The sequence below is a fragment of the Muscardinus avellanarius genome (assembly GCF_963383645.1).
Source record: "Muscardinus avellanarius genome assembly, chromosome: 7".
NCBI classification, from domain to species: domain Eukaryota; kingdom Metazoa; phylum Chordata; class Mammalia; order Rodentia; family Gliridae; genus Muscardinus; species Muscardinus avellanarius.
In genome coordinates this window covers 89,586,121-89,606,754 of record NC_137793.1, presented here as the reverse complement: position 1 = coordinate 89,606,754, position 20,634 = coordinate 89,586,121, and the positions used below count along the sequence as shown (strand labels likewise).

At 42.4% G+C, this 20,634-nt stretch overlaps 1 protein-coding gene across 4 annotated transcripts in view; it reads left to right on the top strand.

The window, feature by feature from the left end:
* Positions 1 to 486: 486 nt before the first annotated feature.
* CAMSAP2 (calmodulin regulated spectrin associated protein family member 2) overlaps positions 487 to 20,634 on the top strand; it is a gene marked incomplete at both ends in the record, with an annotated part of 109,627 nt that continues 89,479 nt past the window's right edge. For all 4 annotated transcript variants that reach the window (XM_080698347.1, XM_080698345.1, XM_080698346.1 and 1 more), the window contains one exon: positions 487 to 625. In XM_080698347.1, coding sequence (XP_080554473.1) covers positions 487 to 625 — 139 coding nt within the window. The remainder of the gene's footprint in view (positions 626 to 20,634) is intronic.

Here is a 20,634-nt window from a genome sequence, read left to right as displayed (position 1 = left end):
CAGCCGGGAGGAAGAGCCGGGAGGCGGCGGCGGCGAGGAGGGTTTGACGTTTCCCCGGCTCGGGCTCCCGCGCCGCCGGGTCCTGCTCGTCCCCGCGCTCCGAGGCCGGGAAGGGGACGCGCGGCATCGCCATGGCGGGGGCATTTTCCACAACGTGATTGTTAAAGACTCTCTTCCCCCACCCGCCTTAAAATTCCGGGCCCGGGCAGCCTCCCCCTCCCCCAAGCCCGGCTGACTGGAGGGAGACAAAGGGGAGGCGGCCTCGCTCGCACGCCTGCTCCGGGTGGGGGGCGCCGGCCGGCCGACAGGCCGACAGACAGACGGACGGACGGACGGACGGACGCCGCCGCGTTCCTCTGCCCCGGGCGGCTTCCGGGCGGGCCTCGCCCCGGCCCGATGGTGTGAGCTCGGCCTCCTCCCTCCCACCCCCGCGGCGGCCCGGCCACACCATGGAGAGGTGAGAGCCCAGGACACCCGCCGAGAAAGATGGGGGATGCTGCAGACCCCCGGGAGATGAGAAAGACGTTCATTGTGCCAGCCATCAAGCCCTTTGACCACTATGATTTCTCCAGGGCCAAAATCGCCTGCAATCTGGCCTGGCTGGTGGCCAAAGCCTTTGGGACAGGTAAGTGGTGTCTTCCCGGCCCCTCTTCCTCTTGATGATATCCACGTCCTGGTTTTTGTTCCCTGATTCTCGAATTCCTCCCCTCCCTGCGTGTCTTCTCGCACAGGTTCAGGGAGATGATGGGGGGCTAGGACGAGGAGAAAGGGAGGAGAAATAAAGCGGGTTTGGTCTTGAATGAAGGGGAAGATTTGGCTGGATTCTTTTTATTGGATAGCAAAAGTATTCTTTTTTTTTTTTCCACTGAGCAATTTTGTCGTGTTTTTGTTCATATATAGTAGTTTCATTAGTGGTCTTTTCCTTATTGGGTGCATACATTTCCCCCTCAGCCATAATTCTGATTGCAGTACCAAGAAACCTGAGTTGGTTTCTTTATTATTGAAAGAAGGTGGATGGTTCATAGTACTGTATTGGTTTTGACATTTGTAATGGTGGCTGCTATTCACACTCCCAGGCGATGAAAGGTAGCCTGTGTAGAAGTGCACTATTAGTGCTTGTTGTCATTCTATATACCTATATCAGTCCTCCATGCACATTTCAGGTTCTTATTAAACCATTTATTTAAACCACTGTTTAGTTTGCTTACTAGGGTGCTGTTTTCATAGTATTTTGAGACAGTATTTCTTTTTCTGCGTGTGTTTTGCTTCATAAGTTAAAAAGTCCCTACTTCGGGAATTTTTCTTTAGAATAGTTTCTTAAGGGCATGTGCTGTTGACACAGAAATTCTGTATTACATTGGCAATTAAACACTCACTCTATAATACAGTCTTTGCAAAATAACAGGAAAAGGGCCTCCTGTTGTAATTCCTTAGCTGTTGCTTTAGGAGCCCATGTTGTGGAATGCTAAAAAAGCTAGAGAGCTGGCTTTTCATTGCAAGATGCGCTTGCCATTTAGCCTAACTTTAAGAGTAATTTTGCAATATTTCTGTTCTGTAGTTAATACATTCTGGGGTACATAAAATATGAAAGTTTCTTTAGTATTTACAAACTTTTCTCCGGATCTTAAATGTAGTTTTTTTTTTTTTTTTTGAGGCGAGGAGGATGGCTGATTTCCAATTTTAGGACTGAAAATATGTGGGTACATGGTTAAGTTGTATTGCTTAAACTTACATATAACTGTTTCCGGGACTTGTATATCATAGTCTAGTAGCAAATGAATCTCAGTCTTTGGAAAATTATTTGAATTAGTTTTGGGGTAAAATAGCATGGATGTAATTTTATATTTATGACAGTCTTGATTTTATTTGAATTCTTATGCTTTGATTTTGAATTGGCATTAGGAATAAATATAACAAATCCTATTGAAAAACATATTTTAAAGGTTTCTTTGGAACAAAATGTCTAGAGTTAACATGAGGAAGGACAAAGTGTTAATTTTTAAAAATTACCTCTGATATAAAATTATGAGTTAAATAGATGCATTTTGGCTTTAACTTATCAGCATAATGAATGTAATATCCATTAGGAGGGTCAGTGAAGGTTAAATATTTAGAAAAGATGGAAAGAGGGAAATTTACATAGTAACCTGTGTGGAAAAGTAATGTGTACAAAAGAGAAGGCAGATGCAATCAGAAATTTTTTTTTCCATCTGAAACTGAGGAAATTTACAGTACAAATGTCAAAATTTTGTTGTGCATTAACAAAGCCTTCTAACCAGAAAATGGCCTACTTTCTGGATATGTGTCAGGCCAGTTTCTAGATTCTGGACCATTTGATGAACACACAGTGAACACGCTTGAGAAGAAAGGGGATGGAAGGAATAGAGATCAGTGAAGTCTGACTTCTGCCTGGCACTCTGCTGGATCCTTTTTTTTCCCCCCTCATTAAGCTGTACATTTAGGATTCCCAACCCTGTGATATTGATAGTATGTTCCCCATTTAAATAAGATGAGGAAGCCAGTGCACAGAAAGGTTAAACAATTCTATCAGACTGCCAGTAAATGGCAGAGATGAGTTTTCACTTGAGGCTTGACTGCAAAGGGTAAGATATTAGTGGTGGTAGGACATACCTCTTGTATACTCAACACACTATGTTAACTTCATTTATTCTTACAGCAACCAGCAGCTCTGTAGATATTCTTGTTTTGTATTTTTCTTAAAAAAAAAACAAAACTGGAGATTGAACCAAGGGGCATTCTGCCTCTGAACCACACTATCAGCCTATCTTATTTTTGAAACAGGGTCTCACTGTGTTGCAGAGGACTGCAAACCTATAATCCTCCTGTTCAGCCTCCCAAGTACTGGGATTACAGGTGTGTGCCACCATGCCTGGCTGATTTTTTTTTTCTTTTTTTTTTTTGGTGGTACTGTGGATTGAACCCAGGGACATTTTACCTCTAAGCTACACTCCCAGCCCTATTTTCTATTTTTTAGTCTGAAACATGACCTCATAAAGTTGCAGAGGGCCTCACTAAGTAGTTGCGTCTGGCCACGAACCTGTGATCCTCCTGTTTCAGCCTTCTAAGTACTGGGATTACAAGCGTGGGCCACCACACCTAGCTTGATTTTTTTAAAAAATAATATTCTTTCTTTGCTGCAGACATGCAGATAAAGTTAATAGACAACATATTTCAAGTTTAATATTCTATCTTAGTCACTTATTTAAAAAAAAAGCCCATAGCAGCTGGGCGTAGTGGCACATGCTTATAATCCCAGCATTTGGGAGGCTGAGTCAGGAGGGTCCTGTACTCAGCTACTTAGTGAGTACCTTTGCAACTCAGTGAGACCCTGTTTCAAAATAAAAAGAATAAAAAAAGTAGGGCTCAGAGGTAGAATGCCCCTGGGATCCATCCCCAGTACCGCAAAAAAAAAAAAAAAAAAGACCAGCTTTCAAGTATGATTTCCTAAAATCTCTTGTCTCTGTCTGTCTGCTTGTCTGTCTGTCTGTCTGTCTCTCTCTTTTTTTTAATCCAGTGACATTCTACCTTTGGGCTACACACCTACTCCACCCCCCCCCCTTTTTTTTGAAACAGTGTCTTACTAAGTTACTATGGGTCTAGCTAAGTTGCTGAGTTTGGCCTTGAACCAGAGATCCTCCTGTCTCAGCCTCCCAAGTACTGGGATTGTAGGCAGATACCACCACCCTTGGTTTAAAATCTCTTTAATAATCACATAAAAGGATTTTTTTTCCGTCAGTAACCTCTTTTTTTTTTTGGTGGTACTGGGAGTGGAACCCAGGGTCTTTTCTATTTCCCGGCTATACTCCCAGACCTATTTTTATACTTTATTTGGAAACAGGGTCGCACTAAGTTGCTGAAAGCCTCACTCAGCTGAGGCTGGCTTTGAACCTGTGTAATCCTCCTGTCTCAGCCTCCCAAGTGCTGGGATTACAAGCATGCGCCACCATGCCAGGCTAGAAACCTCTATCTTTTACATATAAAAAGTCAGTTTAGAACCGGATACTTTATGTTCAAAGTCATTAAAAATGATGGCTTGAAATAAATTGTGGCCAGGCGTGGTGGCGCATGCTTGTAATCCCTGCACTTGGGAGGCGGAGACAGGAAGATCGCGCTGGTTCAGAGCCAGCCTCGCTGGCTTAAGAGATCCTGTTTCCAAATAAAAAAAATATAAAATAGGTCTGGGAGTGTAACCTGGCAGGAGAAGGGCTTCCAGGAACCCCAGTACCACCCCCCCCCAAAAAAAAAATTGTGGACATAGAATGAACTAACTAGATTGTAAAAGATAAATGAAGTGCTAACATAATAACACATAGAAAGCAAATATGGAGTATTTACTTAATTTGAAGTCTTCTATCAGGAGCTTTGAATATGTTCTCTTTACCCTCAAAATGTTCCAAATTGCCTTAATAGTTTATTTTGTTGAAGAGTGCAACTATAGTTTTGATCAAATGAACACGTTTGTGTAGAGGAATTTGCAAATATAAATAGATATCCTAAATATTTTACATTGCAAAAAGAGGAGGAATAGTTTTTAAACTATTTGTGTGGCTTCTACACATTTAAAGCTATGAACCCGGGGTCGGGATGTAGCTCAGTGGCAAAAGCGCCCGCTTTGCAGGTGTGGCATTCTGGGTTCAGTCTCCAGTTTCAAAAAGACAAAAAAAAAAAGAACCCCCAAGCCGGGTGTGGAGGTACATACTTACAGTCCAGTCCTTGGGAGACTGAGACAAGAGGATAGATGGCAATTTAGAAGCCAGCCTGGGCAAGTTAAGCAAGGTCCTATAAAACAACAAAAACCTTAACTCATTTAAGCAATTATATGACTGAGTTTGCTTTATATATTCTGCTTCTTTAGATCCCTTGGGGGAATGGTACGTACATGTAGTGCTAGGGATTGAACCCAGGGGCATCCACCTCCTAACTATGCCCCCTGCCCTTTTAAAATTTTGAAACAAGCCAGGCGAGGTGGCGCACGCTTGTCATCCCAGCAGTTGAGGGGCTGAGACAGGAGGATCGTGGTTCGCAGACACCCTCAGCTACTTAGGCCCTTTGCAACTCAGTGAGACCCTGTTTCAAAATAAAGAATAAGAAATAGGGCAGGGGGTATAGCTCGGAGGTTGAATGCCCCTGGGTTCCATCCCCAGACCCTCAAAAAAAAAAAAGTAAATAAAATAAAATTTTGAGCAGGGTCTCACTAGGTTGCCGAGAGTTTCACTTAAATTGGAGAGTTTCACTTAAATTGCTGAGGCCGTGGATCCTCCTGTCTTAGCCTCCCAAGTTCTGGGATTACAGTTGTATCTGGCCAAGGCCCTATCTGATCTCAGTTTATCATTTCAACCTTATTAACTATCACTCTCTTAACTATCACTCTCTTTTTTTCATACCGATTACTGTAGTGATATGAAATCATTTGCAGCTGGGTGTGGTGGCACAGGCCTGTAATCCCAGTACTTAGGAGGCTGAGATAGGATTGCAGGTTCCAAGCCAGTCTCCATTCTCAGCAGCTTAGTGAGGCTCTCAGCAATCTCTGGGTTCAATCCCTAGTACCAACAAGTAAATGAATAAATAAACTTGTTATTATACACTTTGTCATATATCTTTGTATATCTCAGTAGATCTTTTCAAAATCCTATGGAAGGTCTGATTCTTAGCTGGGTGTGGTGGCACACACTTGTAATCCTAATACTTGGGAGGCTGAGACTGGAGGACTGTAGGTTCTCAGCCAGCCTCAGCAATTTAGTGAGGCCCTCTGCACCTTAGACTGTTTCAAAATTTAAAAAAAAATTATAGGGCTCAAGATATCTCAGAGGTAGATAGATGCCCATGGATTCAATCTCTGGTAAAACAAGCACACACACACTTGGGTGTGTGCGTGCAGTCTGATTTTTAGGAATATGAAGATTATGAGAAGTGTGTGTGACGGTGGTTAAGATGGACAGGGAGCAGAGGCCACTTTGGGACACTAGTGCAAGGGTCTGGGTAGGAGGTAATGAGGGCTTGAAGGGGGTGAACATTATAAAGCTGCCGATATTTATTGAGCTGCTACTGCACCTTTACACATACTATCTCGTTTCATTCTCATGACAGCCTTCTGAGGTGGAAGCTATTAATCACTGCAGTTTTACTGATGAGGAAAGTGGGGCTCAAGTTTAGGAACTCATGCAAAGCCACCTGACTAATGGAGCTGGGATCTGAACCAGGGAAGTCTGACTTCAGTTTATACTCTTAACCGCCATCCTGTATGGGTAGAAGTCAGAGGAATGGTAAAGAGGCAAATGATGGAAAAAATGTAGAAATTTAATCCTTAGTATTTGTAAAGGACTGAATTGGGAGTGCATGGGGAGTGGTTTATTTATTTATTTATTTTTGTGGTACTGAGGGTGGAACTCAGGGGCTTTCTACCTCTGGGCTACACTCTCAGACCTATTTTTGGAAACAGGGTCTCACTAAGTTGCTGAGAGCCTCACTAAGTAGCTTAGGCTGGCTTCGAACCTGTGTGATCCTCCTGTCTCAGCTTCCCAAGTGCAGGGATTACAAGGGTGCGCCACCACGCCCGGCTATGGGGAGTGGTTTAAATGAAGAAATAGTCTATAAGAGAATAAGGTCACCTGAGGCTTTAGGAAGGATGAGATTACCTGAGACTGAGATTTCCTGGGAGGACGAATTGTGATTCTTCTGACAAAGTAGGAATGGGGAAGGCAGCTTTGCTTTTGGAAACCTTGAACTTTTGTGTTGGCCAGATAGCTTGTGTGAGGAACCGTGTAATAGGTAGCTGTAAAGGTAGGTATGCAGTGTGATTGGGGAACTAAGGCTAAGAGGGTGTGGTGGCACACACTGATCCCAGAGCGGGGAGGCTGAGTCTGAGGATTGTCTGTTCAATGCCTGCTTTAGCAACTTAGTGAGGCCCTCTGCAACTTAATGAGACCCTTTTCAAAATAAGAAATAAAATGGGGCTGGAGGTGGAGCTCATAGGCAGAAAATCTCCAGTACTAAAATGTGTATATACAGCCAGGCATGGTGGCGCACGCTTGTAATCCCAGCATTCAGGAGGCTGAGACCGGAGGATCGTGGTTCACGGACAGCCTCAGCTACTTAGTGAGGCCCTCCGCAACTTAGTGAGATCCTGTTACAAAATAAAGAATAAAAAATAGGGCAGGGGTTGTAGCTTGGAGGTCAAATGCCCCTGGGTTCCATCCCCAGACCTGCAAAAAAAAAAAAATGTATATATACAAATATATTTCCAGTTTCAACTACACACACACACACACACACACACACACGTATATGATTGCAGAGGAGAAGTTTGAGACAGAATTTAGTGATGAATATTTAGAATGGAGGGGAAAGGGTGAGGAAAAGGAGGCAAAATTAGAGCAATTAGGAAGAGAATTAAAGTAATAACATGGAAACCGTGGGAGGAAGAAGTTTCAAGGAGAGAGGTCTAATCAACAGTGTCAAATGCTGTGGGATTAAGCCATGCATGTCTTTTAAGAGTTTATGTTTTAGTAGGGGAGATATGTACAACAAGTAGAGTTTAGTAAGTCAGCGATAAGAGTCATGAACCAGAGCAGTGACACTTGGGGAGATGTGGGTAGTAGGAGGTGGTGTGGGCTGTTGAGGAGCGATTACTTTCAAGCCTCAGTGGTCCGGGAAGGAAGGCCTTAGTACTGAAATGGTGTTTAAGCTAGACCCTGTAGAGAGTCAGGCCAAATGGAGAGTAGGCCTTGTAGACAAAGGAATGGTTTGTGTGTAGGCATGGAGTTGTGACACCGGGGTAGTGTTAGTGAAACAACATAAACCAGATAGATTGGAGGAGGTTTATGTAATGAAGTGGTAGGAAATCCAGCTTGAAAGGTAAACTGTGATATAATAAGCTAAGAATTTGGTATTTATTTTGTAGATAAATGATTCTAAATGTAAGATTGAAAAAAACTATTATTATTAACTTAAAATAATATGTATGTTGTGCTAATTACCATTCTGAACATTCTACATGCATTTTTTTCAATTCTGAGAGCAGCCCATTTAAGTAGATATTATTTATTTTTCTAAGACTCTAAAGCAGAATGTCCCAGCTGCAGAAGTGTTGACCAGATAATTCTTTGTTCTTGGGGCTGTCCTGTGCAATATAGTAAAATACTGCATTCTTGACTTTCACCTGCTAAATGCCAGTTGTATTTCCTACCCCAACGACCGCCCCACAGGTGACAGTGACAGTGTCTCTAGGCTTTGCTAGGTCTAGTCTCCTGGGGAGCAAAAGGACCTGAGGTTAAGAATCACTGCTCAACCCAGAATAGCAATGCAGGCCTGTAATCCCAATACTTGGGAGGCTGATACAGAAGGATGGAAGGTTGAGGGTAGCCCGGGTTGATTCACTGCTTTTAAGAGCCATTAATGATTTATTTATTTATTTATTTTTGGTGGTACTGGGGTTCCTGGAAACCCTTCTACCTCCGGGCTATACTCCCAGACCTATTTTTATATTTTTATTTGGAAACAGGGTCTCTTAAGCCAGAGCAAGCGGCTGGCTTGGAACCTGCTTGATCCTCCTGTCTCCGCCTCCCAAGCGCTGGGATTACAAGCGTGCGCCACCACGCCTGGCGCCATTAATGATTTTAAAAGGTATTTTAATGCCAGGCGTGGTGGCGCACGCTTGTAATCCCAGCATTCGGGAGACTGAGACAGGAAGATCGCGGTTCGCGGACAGCCTCAGCTATTTAGTGAGGCCCTCTGCAACTCAGTGAGACCCTGTTTCAAAATAAAGAATAAAAAATAGGGCTGGGGGTGTTGCTCGAAGGTAGAATGACCCTGGGTTCTATCCCTAGTACTGAAAAAAAAAAAGAAAAGTTATCTTTTAAAAAAAAAAGAAAGTTATCTTATAAAAAAATTAAAGTGCAAATTAATTATAAGAATCCTGATTTTACAAATATTCAAAGTGAAAAGAATAATTCAGGAAATATGATAAATATGAAAATTGCCATCTTTTATAAATAAGGAAACAGGTTTAAAGGGGTTAATTAAATTGCCCATGGTTATCTAACTAGTTAGCTATGAAGCCAAAATAGAGTCCACATCTTTTATGCTAAAATTTGCATTTTAACTCTTCTTACATGTGTGTTTGTGTGTGTGTGTTAGTGTGAATAAAACCCAGGGGTATTCTGCCTCTGAGCTACACCCCCAGCCCTATTTTATTTTTTTATTTTGAAACAGGGTCTCACTAAATTGTGGAGGGCCTTGCCAATTTTTATATTTCAATTTAGGGCAAAAATTGGATACGTAAGAGCCGGGCGTGGTGGCTCATGCTTGTAATCCCCGCGCTTGGGAGGCTGACACAGGAGGATCACACGGGTTCGTAGCCAGCCTCAGCTACTTAGTGAGGCTCTCAGCAACTTAGTGAGACCCTGTTTCCAAATAAAATATAAAAAAGGTCTGGGAGTATAGCCCAGAGGTAGAAAGTCTCTGGGTTCCACCCCCAGTACCACCAAAAAAAAAAAAAAAAAAAAAAATTGGATATGTAATACTTGGCATGGTGGTGCATCCTTGTAATTTCAGTAGTTAGGAACCTGAGAAAGGAGGATGGCAGGTTCAGGGACAGCCTCAGCAAGTTAGACTCTCAGCAACCTAGGGAGACCTTATTTAAAAAAAAAAAAAAATAGGTCTATGGGGTGTGGCTTTGAGGTAGAATGCCCTGGATTTAATCTCTAGTACCAAAAGAAGAAGAAACACATAATTGCAAAGTATCAGTTTATTCTCACTGTTAGGCTGCTGTTGAATATTCTGTTTCTCATTGTAGAATGAGATATATTTCTTATAATTACTTTAAAGAATTCTTTTTGTTAAAAATATTCAGTTAGGTGGCTGGGCTTGGTGGCATAAGCTTGTAATCTCAGTACTTGGGAGGCTGAGACAGGAGGATCGCACAGGTTCAAAGCCAGCCTCAGCTACTTAGTGAGGCTCTCAGCAACTTAGTGAGACCCTGTTTCCGTATAAAGTATAAAATAGGTCTGGGAGTATAACCCAGAGGTAGAAAAGCCCCTGGGTTCTACCTCTAGTACCACCAAAAAAAAAAAAAAAAAAAAGTTGGGCATGGTGGCACATGCCTGTAATCTCAGTGCTTGGGAGGCTGAGACAGGGGAATCGCAGGTTCTAAAAAAATAGAATAGGACATGGGGTCTAGCTCAGAGGTAAAATGCCCCTGGGTTCAATTCTCACCTGGGTTCAAAGAAAAAAATTTCACTTTCTTAACTAGGAAGATAAAACAGAGGCTAGGAATACAGCAATAAAGTTATAGTCTGAGTACATGTATCTTATTTTCTAGATATAGAGAAATAAAGATGCTAATTAAAATAATGTTTAACTTCCCATACATGTAGATTCTGGGCATGTATGTGTGTTATCTTAAAACATTTGAAGCTGCCATGTTCTGCCTTTCCCATCTCTTCATGTTATTTTTCATCTCCAAAATGAGAATCGCACGCACCTTTTTTTTTGTAGTACTGGGGATGAACAGAGGGTCATTCTGCCTCAGAGCTACACCCCCAGCCCTATTTTTTATTCTTTATTTTTAAAACAGGGTCTCATCGAGTTGCAAAGGGCTTAAGTAGCTGAGGTTGTCTGCCAGCCGTGGTCCTCCTGTCTCAGCCTCCCCAAATGCTGGGATTATAAGTGTGCGCCACCATGCCTGGCTTGCATGCACCTTTTAAGAACTTTAGACCCTTGGCATAAAGGACATTTGGAATATTTAATAGACATTTTTTTCTGAGTAAAGGAAAGTTTCAAAGTAGATGGTTGCAGATGTTTCTCTACTTCCCCTTCTACTCAAAATTCTTTTAAAATGTCTTTATTTTTCATCCTTTTGAGAAAAAATGACAGATTACTGAGCATGTAAATCTTTTCTGATTTATATATTTTGTAGTCTTGTAGCAGATTTTGAAGTAGGAGGAAAAATATCTTTTTTTTTTTTTTTTTTTTTTTGAGGGTCTGGGGATGGAACCCAGGGACATTCAGCCTCTGGCCCCCTGCCCTATCTCACTGAGTTGCAAAGGACCTCACTAAATAGCTGAGGCTGTCTGCGAACCACGATCCTCCAGCCTCAGCCTCCCAAATGCTGGGATTACAAGCATGTGCCACCATGCCCAGCTGAGGAAAAATATCTTTACCCACTTTTTTATTTTACGTGGATGTTAGAGGTCTTGATTATACGTTTTGGAATATTTATTAATGCTTAAAAATACTTTTTGAAGTACAAAAGGCATAGATTCAAAATTTGAAAGGTATAAATCTTCCTACCTGGACTAGTTTCTGTTGTAAGCAAGGTGGTGTCATCAGAAATCTGTGTTTCAAAAGATCTCTTGGGCCGGGCGTGGTGGCGCACACTTGTAATCCCCGCGCTTGGGAGGCTCAGGTTCAAAGCCAGCCGTGCTGGCTTAAGAGACCCTGTTTCCAAATAAAAATATAAAAAATAGGTCTGGGAGTGTAGCCCGGAGGTTGAAGGGCTTCCAGGAAGCCCAGTACCCAAAAAAAAAAAAAAAAAAAAAAAGATCTCTTGGAGTTCACTGTAAAAATGTTGAAATGAGCCGGGCATGGTGGTGTGAGCTTGTAAACCCAGCATTTGGGAGGCTGAGACAGGAGGATCTTGGTTCGCAGACAGCCTCAGCTACTTATTGAGGCCCTTTGCAACTCAGTGAGACCCTGTTTCAAAATAAAGAATAAAAAAATAGGAATGGGAGTGTAGCTCAGAGGTGATGCCCCTGGGTTCCATCTCCAGCACCGCAAAAACAACAGCAAAAACCACTGTAAAAACAACAACATAACAAAACAAAACTGTTGAAGCCTAGAGTGGTGGCACACACTGTGCTGAGACAGGAGGATAATGGGTTGATAGCCTGATTTAGCAACTTAGTGAGATCCTGTTTCAAAGTAAAAAATAAGCTGGGTGTGGTGGCTCCCACCAGTGATTCTAGTACAGGAAAGGCTGAAACAGGAGGATTGCAGGTTCAAGGACAGCCTCAGCAATTCCATGAGACCCTATTTCAAACTAAAAAGTAAAATAGGGCTGAGGGTATAGCTCAGGTAGAATGTCCTTGGGTTTCATCCTCAGTGCTACACCACACACACACACACACACACACACACACACACACACACACACAGAGCACACACTGGTTGGAATGAGTATTTTACTACAATTTGAATGAAATCCTGGAAACCAGGAAGGAACTGGATGAAAGTAGGATTTAGTTATGAAGGAGGAAGCCGCTATGATCCAGCCGCGAGATGATGGCAGCATGAATTTGGATGGTTTCTGGGTGTGGAGAGAAGTGGACGGAAGTAAAAGAGAAGACTTGGGGATGGGTCATAGATGTGGAAGAAAGGTGAGATCTTGAGAGATGTTAAGATTGAGTCTACTTAGTGAGAAGAACAATGGAAATGGCCAGATTTTGTGTGTGGGGGGGGGATGTGGAGAAAACAGCTTTGAGTTTAGGAATATCCTAAATGGCAGTGTGTGCATTAGGGCCTTGGGTATTTATGTGTGGAGCTTAGAAGATGTCAGGGACGAGAGGTATAGGTAGTAATTAAAATCAAGAGAGTGGGTGACTACCAGTCACTTTGAAAGAGAGGAGAGAGGACCGGGCCCATGACTGGAGAGTCTGCAAAGGAACCACTCGTAGGTAGCTAGAGAGGAAGAAAGAACATGGCAAAGTGGAGTTGCAAACTGGGGAAGAGAGCATTGAGGAGGAGGGAGCATAAGGTAGAACTGAGAGAGATTAAGAAGCCTCACAAAGATCCATTGGATTTATAGCAACAAGGACTTAATTTGTGTGTGCGTGTGCGCGCGCGCGTCTGTGTGTGTGTGTGGTGCTAGGGCTTGGACCCCAGAGACATTCTACCTCCAAACTACACCCCTGCCCCCCCCTTTCTGGTGTACTGGGGATGGAACCCTTCTACCTCTGGGCTACACTCCCAGACCTATTTTATATTTTATGTGGAAACAGGGTTTCTTAAGCTTAGAACCTTCTTAGGCTTCGAACCTGTGCGATCCTCTTGTCTCCGCCTCCCAAGCTGGGGATTACAAGCGTGCGCCACCACACCTGGCCACCCCTACCTAGCCCTTTTAAAAAATTTTATTTAGCCCTGGGCATGGTGGCGCACGCTTGTAATCCCCGTGCTTGAGAGGCGGAGACAGGAGGATTGCGCAGGTTCGAAGCCAGCTGTGCTGGCCTAAGAGACCCTGTTTCCAAATAAAAAAGTATAAAAATAGGTCTGGGAGTGTAGTCCGGAGGTAGAAGGGTTTCTAGGAACCCCAGTACCACCAAAAAAATTATTATTTATTTATTTATTTAGTGTGTGTGTGTGTGTGTGTGTGTGTGTGTGTGTGTGAGAGAGAGACTGGAAATTGAACCCAAAGACATTCTACCTCTGAGCTATACCCCTAGACTGATTATTTATTAATTTATTTTTTGCGGGTCTGGGAATGGAACCCAGGGGCATTCGATCCCCGGGCTATATCCCCTGCCCTGTATTTTATTCTTTATTTTGAAACTGGGTCTCACTGAGTTGCATAGGGCCTGACTAAGTAGCGGAGTCTGTCTGCGAACTGCAACCCTCCGGTCTCAGTCTCTTGAATGCTGGGATTACAAGCGTGCGCCAACACGCCTGGCTCTGATTATTTATTTTATTTGGAAACATGGCCTTCCTAGATTGCTGAGAGCCTCACTAAGTTGCTGGAACTGGTCTTGAACCTGTGATCCTCCTGTTTTAGCCTTCAAGTACTGGGATTACAGATGTATGCCACCACGCCCTGTAAATTTTTATTATTTTGAAACAAGGTCTCTAAGTTTCTGAGGGTCTCACTATGTTGCTGGGGCTGGTCTGGAACCTGTGATCCTCCTGTTTTAGCCTTCCAAGGACTGGGATTACAGACATGTGCCACTATAACTGTCTTAACAAGGAGTTATTAATGATTTTGCTGATTTTTTTGGGGGGGGTACTGGGATGGAACCTTGGGGCATTCTACTTCAGAGTTACACCCCAGCTTTATTTTGTTTTCTGTTTTGAAACAGGTTTCAGTAGGTTGCTGAGAGACTCCCTACGTTATTGAGGCTGTCTTTGAGATGGAGATTGTCCTGTTTCAGCCTCCCAAATACTAGGACTATAGGCTGACTTTGCTGATAACATTTTTAAGGAGATGTGGAGACAAAAGTGAGTGGGCGATTGTATCAGTTAGGATATCTTCATTTGCTGCAATGGAAAACTTAATTCAAATTAGTTAACAAAAATAATTTATTGGGTTCATAAACCTGAAAGGGTCCTGAAATAGAATGAGCTTTGGATTTGATTTGGTCAGGGCTTCAGCTTCACTTCCCCCATGGTTCTTTTAGCCGTGCCCTTCTTGTGTGAATTTCATTCTTGGACCCTCTTCTTTCGTGGTATCAAATGGCTGTAGTAGTTCCAGGCCTCATACCCATGCACCCACCATATAGAGCGTGAAAGTTCCTGCGTACTCCTCTTACTTTTTTCTCTTTAAACAAAACCAAATAATTGATTATATTGCAAATGTATACAATATCAATACGTTTCCATGGACTCATCACCCAGCCTCCACAGTCATCTCCTGTGGCCAGTCGCCATTTGTGTGTGAACACCCCCATCCCTGCCAGTTATTTGAAGGAAATCTCAGATATTGTGTTACTCCGTCTATAAATGTTTTAGTATATGTCTCCGGAAGTTAGAGACCCCTTCTGGCACGTAACTGTGCTCTGCCGTTCTCACCGCACCGTCCTTACCAGTCCGCAGCATTATTACTAGCGTTTCCCATCGCCTTCGTAAATGCTTTTGCTTTTGTTTGTTGCTTTACAGTTTGTTAGGATGCTCAGAAGAGCCATACATTGTAATTGGTTGACAGGTCTCTTTTAAGTTTACAAAAAATACATAGGCTTCCCTTTTGTTTCACTTTATCTGACTTGTAATTTATTTCTTGGAGACAGAGTACTTATCCTATAGCATTTCTCCCAGTCCAAATCTCCATGCTTTAACAAGTTTTCCTCTGTCTCCTTCCTTTCTTCCTTCTCCCCCCTTTCTTCCTCTCTCTCTCTCTCTCTCTCTCTCTCTCTCTCTCTCTCTCTCTCTTTCTTTCCTCTTTCTTTCATACTACTGGTGATTGAAACCAAGGCATTTTATTATCTCTGAGCTACAACACCAGCCCTATATATTTATATATTTTTTATTCTTTTTTTTTTGCAGGTCTGGGGATGGAACCCAGGGCCATTTGACCTCCGAGCTACACCCCCTGCCCTATATATATTTTTTTTTATTCTTTATTTTGAAACAGGGTCTCACTAAGTTATGGAGGGCCTCACTAAGTAGCTGAGTCTGTCCGCGAACCACAATCCTCCAGTCTCAGCTCCCGAACGCTGGGGTTATAAGTGTGCTCCACCACGCCCGGCTATTCTTCATTTTGAAACAGGGTCTCACTGAGTCTGTTTGTGAACCTATGATCCTCCTGTCTCAGCCTCCCAAGTACTGGGATTACAAGCATGCGCCACCACACCCCGCTGGCTTCCCTATTTTTTAGAAGTTGAATGTTAGATCTACAGCACTAACTGTACTCAGGTTTGATTTCTTTTTTTCTTTTTTGTATATTTCATAGGTAGTTTGTACTTCTACCAGGAGGCACTCAATGTCTAGCTGTCTCTTTATCACGGTTTCTTCATTTATTAGCTGGATTTTCCTTTAGAAAGAAACTTCTCCTTGTTATTTGGTTGCTCTGAGTGCTGTGTAGGAAATTACCTTGATGTAATGGTAACCTCCAAGCACATCACAAGCAAACTACCCTAGAGGACATGGAATACGGAGCTCACACAATGACTTAAAATGCTTTAATCAGCCGGTTGTGGTGGCGCACCGTTTTCCACCCCCAGTATCACTAAAAGAAAAAGAAAAAAAAGCTTGAATCATATGACTTAAGAAAATCAACTTGTAGAGGGGGCATCAAGGGCTGCATGCATATATGTCATTGTCAACATGATTTACATTATGATGTGAGATTATAATGCACCAATAAAAGCACATTTAAAAGAAAAAGAAAAAATCAACTTACAATGAGAACCAAGAGGAAAGAGCCGGAGTGAATTTAATAACTTTAGTATACGGTGGAAGCAAGGAGGAAGCCCATACTCCAGACCTGTGATAGACAGGTTCATGTCTGTCTTGTTCTGCCACATTAGCCTTCCCTGCTGTCGATGTAGTCATTAGGACCAGAGTCAGGTTCTCACAAGAGGCCCAGAGACTGACTCATACTGTGTCAGACACAGGGGAAAGCGTGTCTGCAGGGCTGCCTGTGCTGAATAGCCATGGATTTGAATTCCTTGGGCAGAGAACACAGAGGCCAAAATGAGCATGTAAGGGGGTGTCTGAGTTAAAGACTCATGAATACTAAGTGCTCACTGACTTTTTGTGTAGTCTCATATACATTTACTACATCATAAATGTTTATTTAGTACCTTATATATTTTTGAGCCATAATGTTTAGTATTAAGGTGCTTCATAAACATCAGGATATCTTGTATTTTTTTTCATTGAATTCTTTGTTTAGCATATATGTGCTGCTAATCACCTACCTTTATTTAACACATTCTGCCAGCTTTTTAAAAAAATTTTTAATTGGTGCATTGTAGTCATACATCTTAATGGAGTACAAGATGGTAGAGGCATACATATGCACATATCACCCAATTACTCCTTACCCAATTCCTGTCCCATTTCCTCCCCTCCCTTCTTCTCATGTTTGGCTTAGTGATTGACTTTACATTCTGTCAATTCTGTGACTCTTAAACTTTTTGCTTACTATTTATCTATACTTAAAATATTTAAACCTGTGTTCACAAACAACTACAGCCTCATTTATCTTTTATAATGGAAGAGCCTCAGAAATAACAGTACATGAGATACAAGGAAGGCAAGATAAATGCTATATTCTTTTCCTTTTTTGTGTGTGTGTGATACTAGGGATTGAACCTGGGGGCGTTCTACCTCCAAGCTACACCCCAGCCTTATTTATTTATTTATTTATTTATTTATTTATTTATTTATTTATTTATTTAATCTTGCTAGGTTACCAAGAATCTCACTACTTGCTTAAGCTTCCTCAAACCTGCAATCTTCCTGTCTCAGTCTCCTAAGTATGTGGATTACAGGCATGTGCCACCATGCCTGGCTTATTTTTTCCTTTTTTTGAGGGGATAATGGACCAAACTGGATCACTGGCCCTCAGAAATATGAAAGGGTATAAAGAATGGGAAGAAAGAGCATTTCAAATCAAGTGACCAGATTGTGCAAAGCCTTTGTAGGTGGAGAGTGTGGTTTCCAAGAGCTGAATGATGGGCAGGGATAGGATCATTGTAGGGCAATGAAAGATTATAATCTGCTTGTAGGGCAGAGGAAAGATTATAATCCTTAAGAGAACTGAAAAGTCATAGAAAGCACTTGCAAATGGTGGTGGTTACCTGTGAAACGATCAGACTCGTTTATGGGAAGTAAGCAAATTTGGGTTGCAGTAGAGAATGGTTTAATGTAAGGAAAAGAGTGCACGAAGAAAGATAAAATTGGAGCCTGTTGTGGCACACACTTGTAATCCCAGAACTTGGGAGGCCCAGATAGGAAGATTGCAGCCTTAGCAACTTGTGAGGCCCTTTGCAATATACTGAGACTCTGTTTCAAAATAAAGAATAAGTGGGGTGTGGTACACATGCTTGTAATCCCTGTGCTTGGGAGGCTGAGACAGGAGGATCGCACAAGTTCAAAGCCAGCCTCAGCTACTTAGTGAGGCTCTCAGCAACTTAGTGAGACCTGTTTCCAAATAAAATATAAAATAGGTCTGGGAGTTTAGCCCAGGGGTAGAAAAAAGCCCCTGGGTTCCACCTCCAGTACCATGACCAAAAAAAAAAAAGAATAAAATAGGGCTGGTGGTATGGCTCTGAGGTAGAATGCCCCTGGGTTCAATCCCAGGACCACTCAAAAAAATAAAATTGGGAATAAATGTAAATGAGAATTGAGGTTGTGAGGAATGAATGACTTTGGACTGGATTTTTTGTTTTTTTGAGGGCTGAGGGAGAGAGAAACATTCATGATGACTCCGAGGTTTCTGGCTTATGCAAGTAGATGAATAGTGGTATAGTTCGTTAATGTAGGGAACTCAAAGATGATCAGCTTTGGGGGAAAGATTGGTCTTAGGTATTTTGAGGTTTTGCAACTCTCTTCAGCATAATTTCAAATACATAAGGATTTGTAAAGAACCCCAAGTGCCCTTTGCCCCAGTTTCACCATACCCTTTACATCTTTCCCGTTTGTTTTATCCTCCTCTCTCCCTCCCTTCTCCTGCTTCCCACACAAATGCATGTATACATTTTATATGTATATGTATGTATATGTACACATAAATATATACAAGTGTAAATATTCATGTCATATTTTCTCAACTATTTGAGAATGCATTAGGGACATTATGCCTTCTTTTGCCCTAAATTCCTTACCTTTTTTTTTTTTTTTTTTTTTTTTGAGGTACTGGTGATTGAACCCAGGGGTATTCTACCTCCAAGCTACATTCCCAGCTCTATTTTTTACTCTTTATTTTGAAACAGGGTTTCCCTAAGTTGCAGAAGGCCTCACTAAGTAGCGGAGGCTAGCAGCGAATCCACAATCCTCCTGTCCCAGCCTCCCAAGTACTGGGATTACAAACATGCACCATCATGCCCACTACCATGTATCTTTTAAAATAAAAGAGCCTGGCATGGTGGTGCATGCTTGTAATCCCAGTACTTGGGAATCCGAGACAAAAGGATCAGAGGATCACAAGTTTGCAGTCAGCCTCAACTACTTACTTAGTGAGGCCCTCTGCAACTTAGACCCTGTTTCAAAATAAAAAATGAAACCAGGCATGGTGGCACATGCTTGGAATTCCAGTACTTGAGAGGCTAAGACAGGAGGTCATAGGTTCAAAGGCAGCCTCAGCAAATAGACTCTCGTTAACCTAGCTAGACCTTGTTTCAAAATAAAAATAAAATAGGGCTGGGGGTATATCTTGGAAGTAGAATGCCCCTGAGTTCAATCCCAAGTACCCCCACCCAACACAGATAGTTTCCTTACATAATCTCAGTTAAAAATCAGGATATTTAGCCATGATATAGTATTCACAGCTAGCGTTGTTTCAGTGTCCATTATTGCTATTTTATTCCCATTCCAAGACCAAGTTCAAAGTTGCGCATTGAAAATAATTGTCAAGTCTCTTTAGTCTCCTTCAATCTGGAATGGTTCTTTAGTCTTTTTCTTTTATAAAACAAATGTTTTGAAGACCAAACACTCTGAACTGCCTGCTGAGTTGAGCAGCAAGCCATTTCTTTACCTGCACACTGTCTTCGCTCTTGCCAAACCTCCTTTACTTTGCGTGGTAAACTCGGCCAGTTTTCTGCAGCGGCCGATGATGGGACCACCTCCCTCCATGTGTTCCTCTACAATGCCCTGGAGTGTTAGGCTTTTGTTCAACAGATGGCGCCCTGTGCCTTTGGTCTGAATGACCAGAATGATGATGAAGTCCTGGCATGGGTGCTGGCAGCGTCCCAGTAGGAATGCCTAGATTGGATGAGGAAAAATAAAGTGCATAAAAACCTGTCTCCAGACCCCAGGGCCTGACAGCTATATCCCGACCCCTGCGACTCCTGCCTCGACTGCCATTTCATTTCTTTTTTTTTTTTTTTTAACATTCTTTCTTCTTTTCTACTTTGCTTCTTCCCTCTCTTCCTTTCGCTCCTTCTTCCTCCCCTCTGGTTGACCCACTGTGGTCCTCTCATGACTCCCACTGTCACCACCTGTCTCTCCACCAGCAGGGTTCCCTGTGGCCCTTCTGCACAGCACCATCTGCCTCCCACTGGGAACTTGGGCAAGGGTGTCCCAGCATGCAGAGTCAGACCACTTGGCAACCTGGCAGCCCCAGAGAAAAGACATTCAGGAAGTTTCCTTACCTGCCTATTGCATTTAAGATCAGAACAACTTCCTGACATCCTCTCTCATGCACAAAGATGCTAGGAAGATTGGGTGGGGGGCAGAGAAGCAGGAAATCCTTCTTCCCAGTGCTTTCTCTGACAGATGTCTCAGCCTTCAGTGTTGACATCTTTTTATTTATTTATTTTTATTTTTTATAAGTGGAACATATTGAAAATGGTGTACATTTAGATTGTGCTTCATGCCCTTCCCCCTCCATTTCCCTTACCCCCTCCCAGTAGAGAGTGTCCAGGTTAACCATGTTATATTTATACTATTACACATTCATATGTTGCTCCTCCATTGAACAACCTCAGCTTTCTTCCTCTCCTATCCTTCCGTTCAAGCTTTGCTGAGATTTCCCCTCCTTCATCTGGAGTCCCTCTGGTATTACCACTACTCCCTAGCTTGGGCATATTAGAGAAAACATATGTCCCTTCTCTTTCTGTGCTTGACTAATCTCACTTAACATAATGTTCTCCAGTTCCTTCCATCTTCTTGCAAATGCTATTATTTTATTCTTCTTATAGCTGAATAGAATTCCATTGTGTGTATCTCCCATAATTTTGCAATCCATTC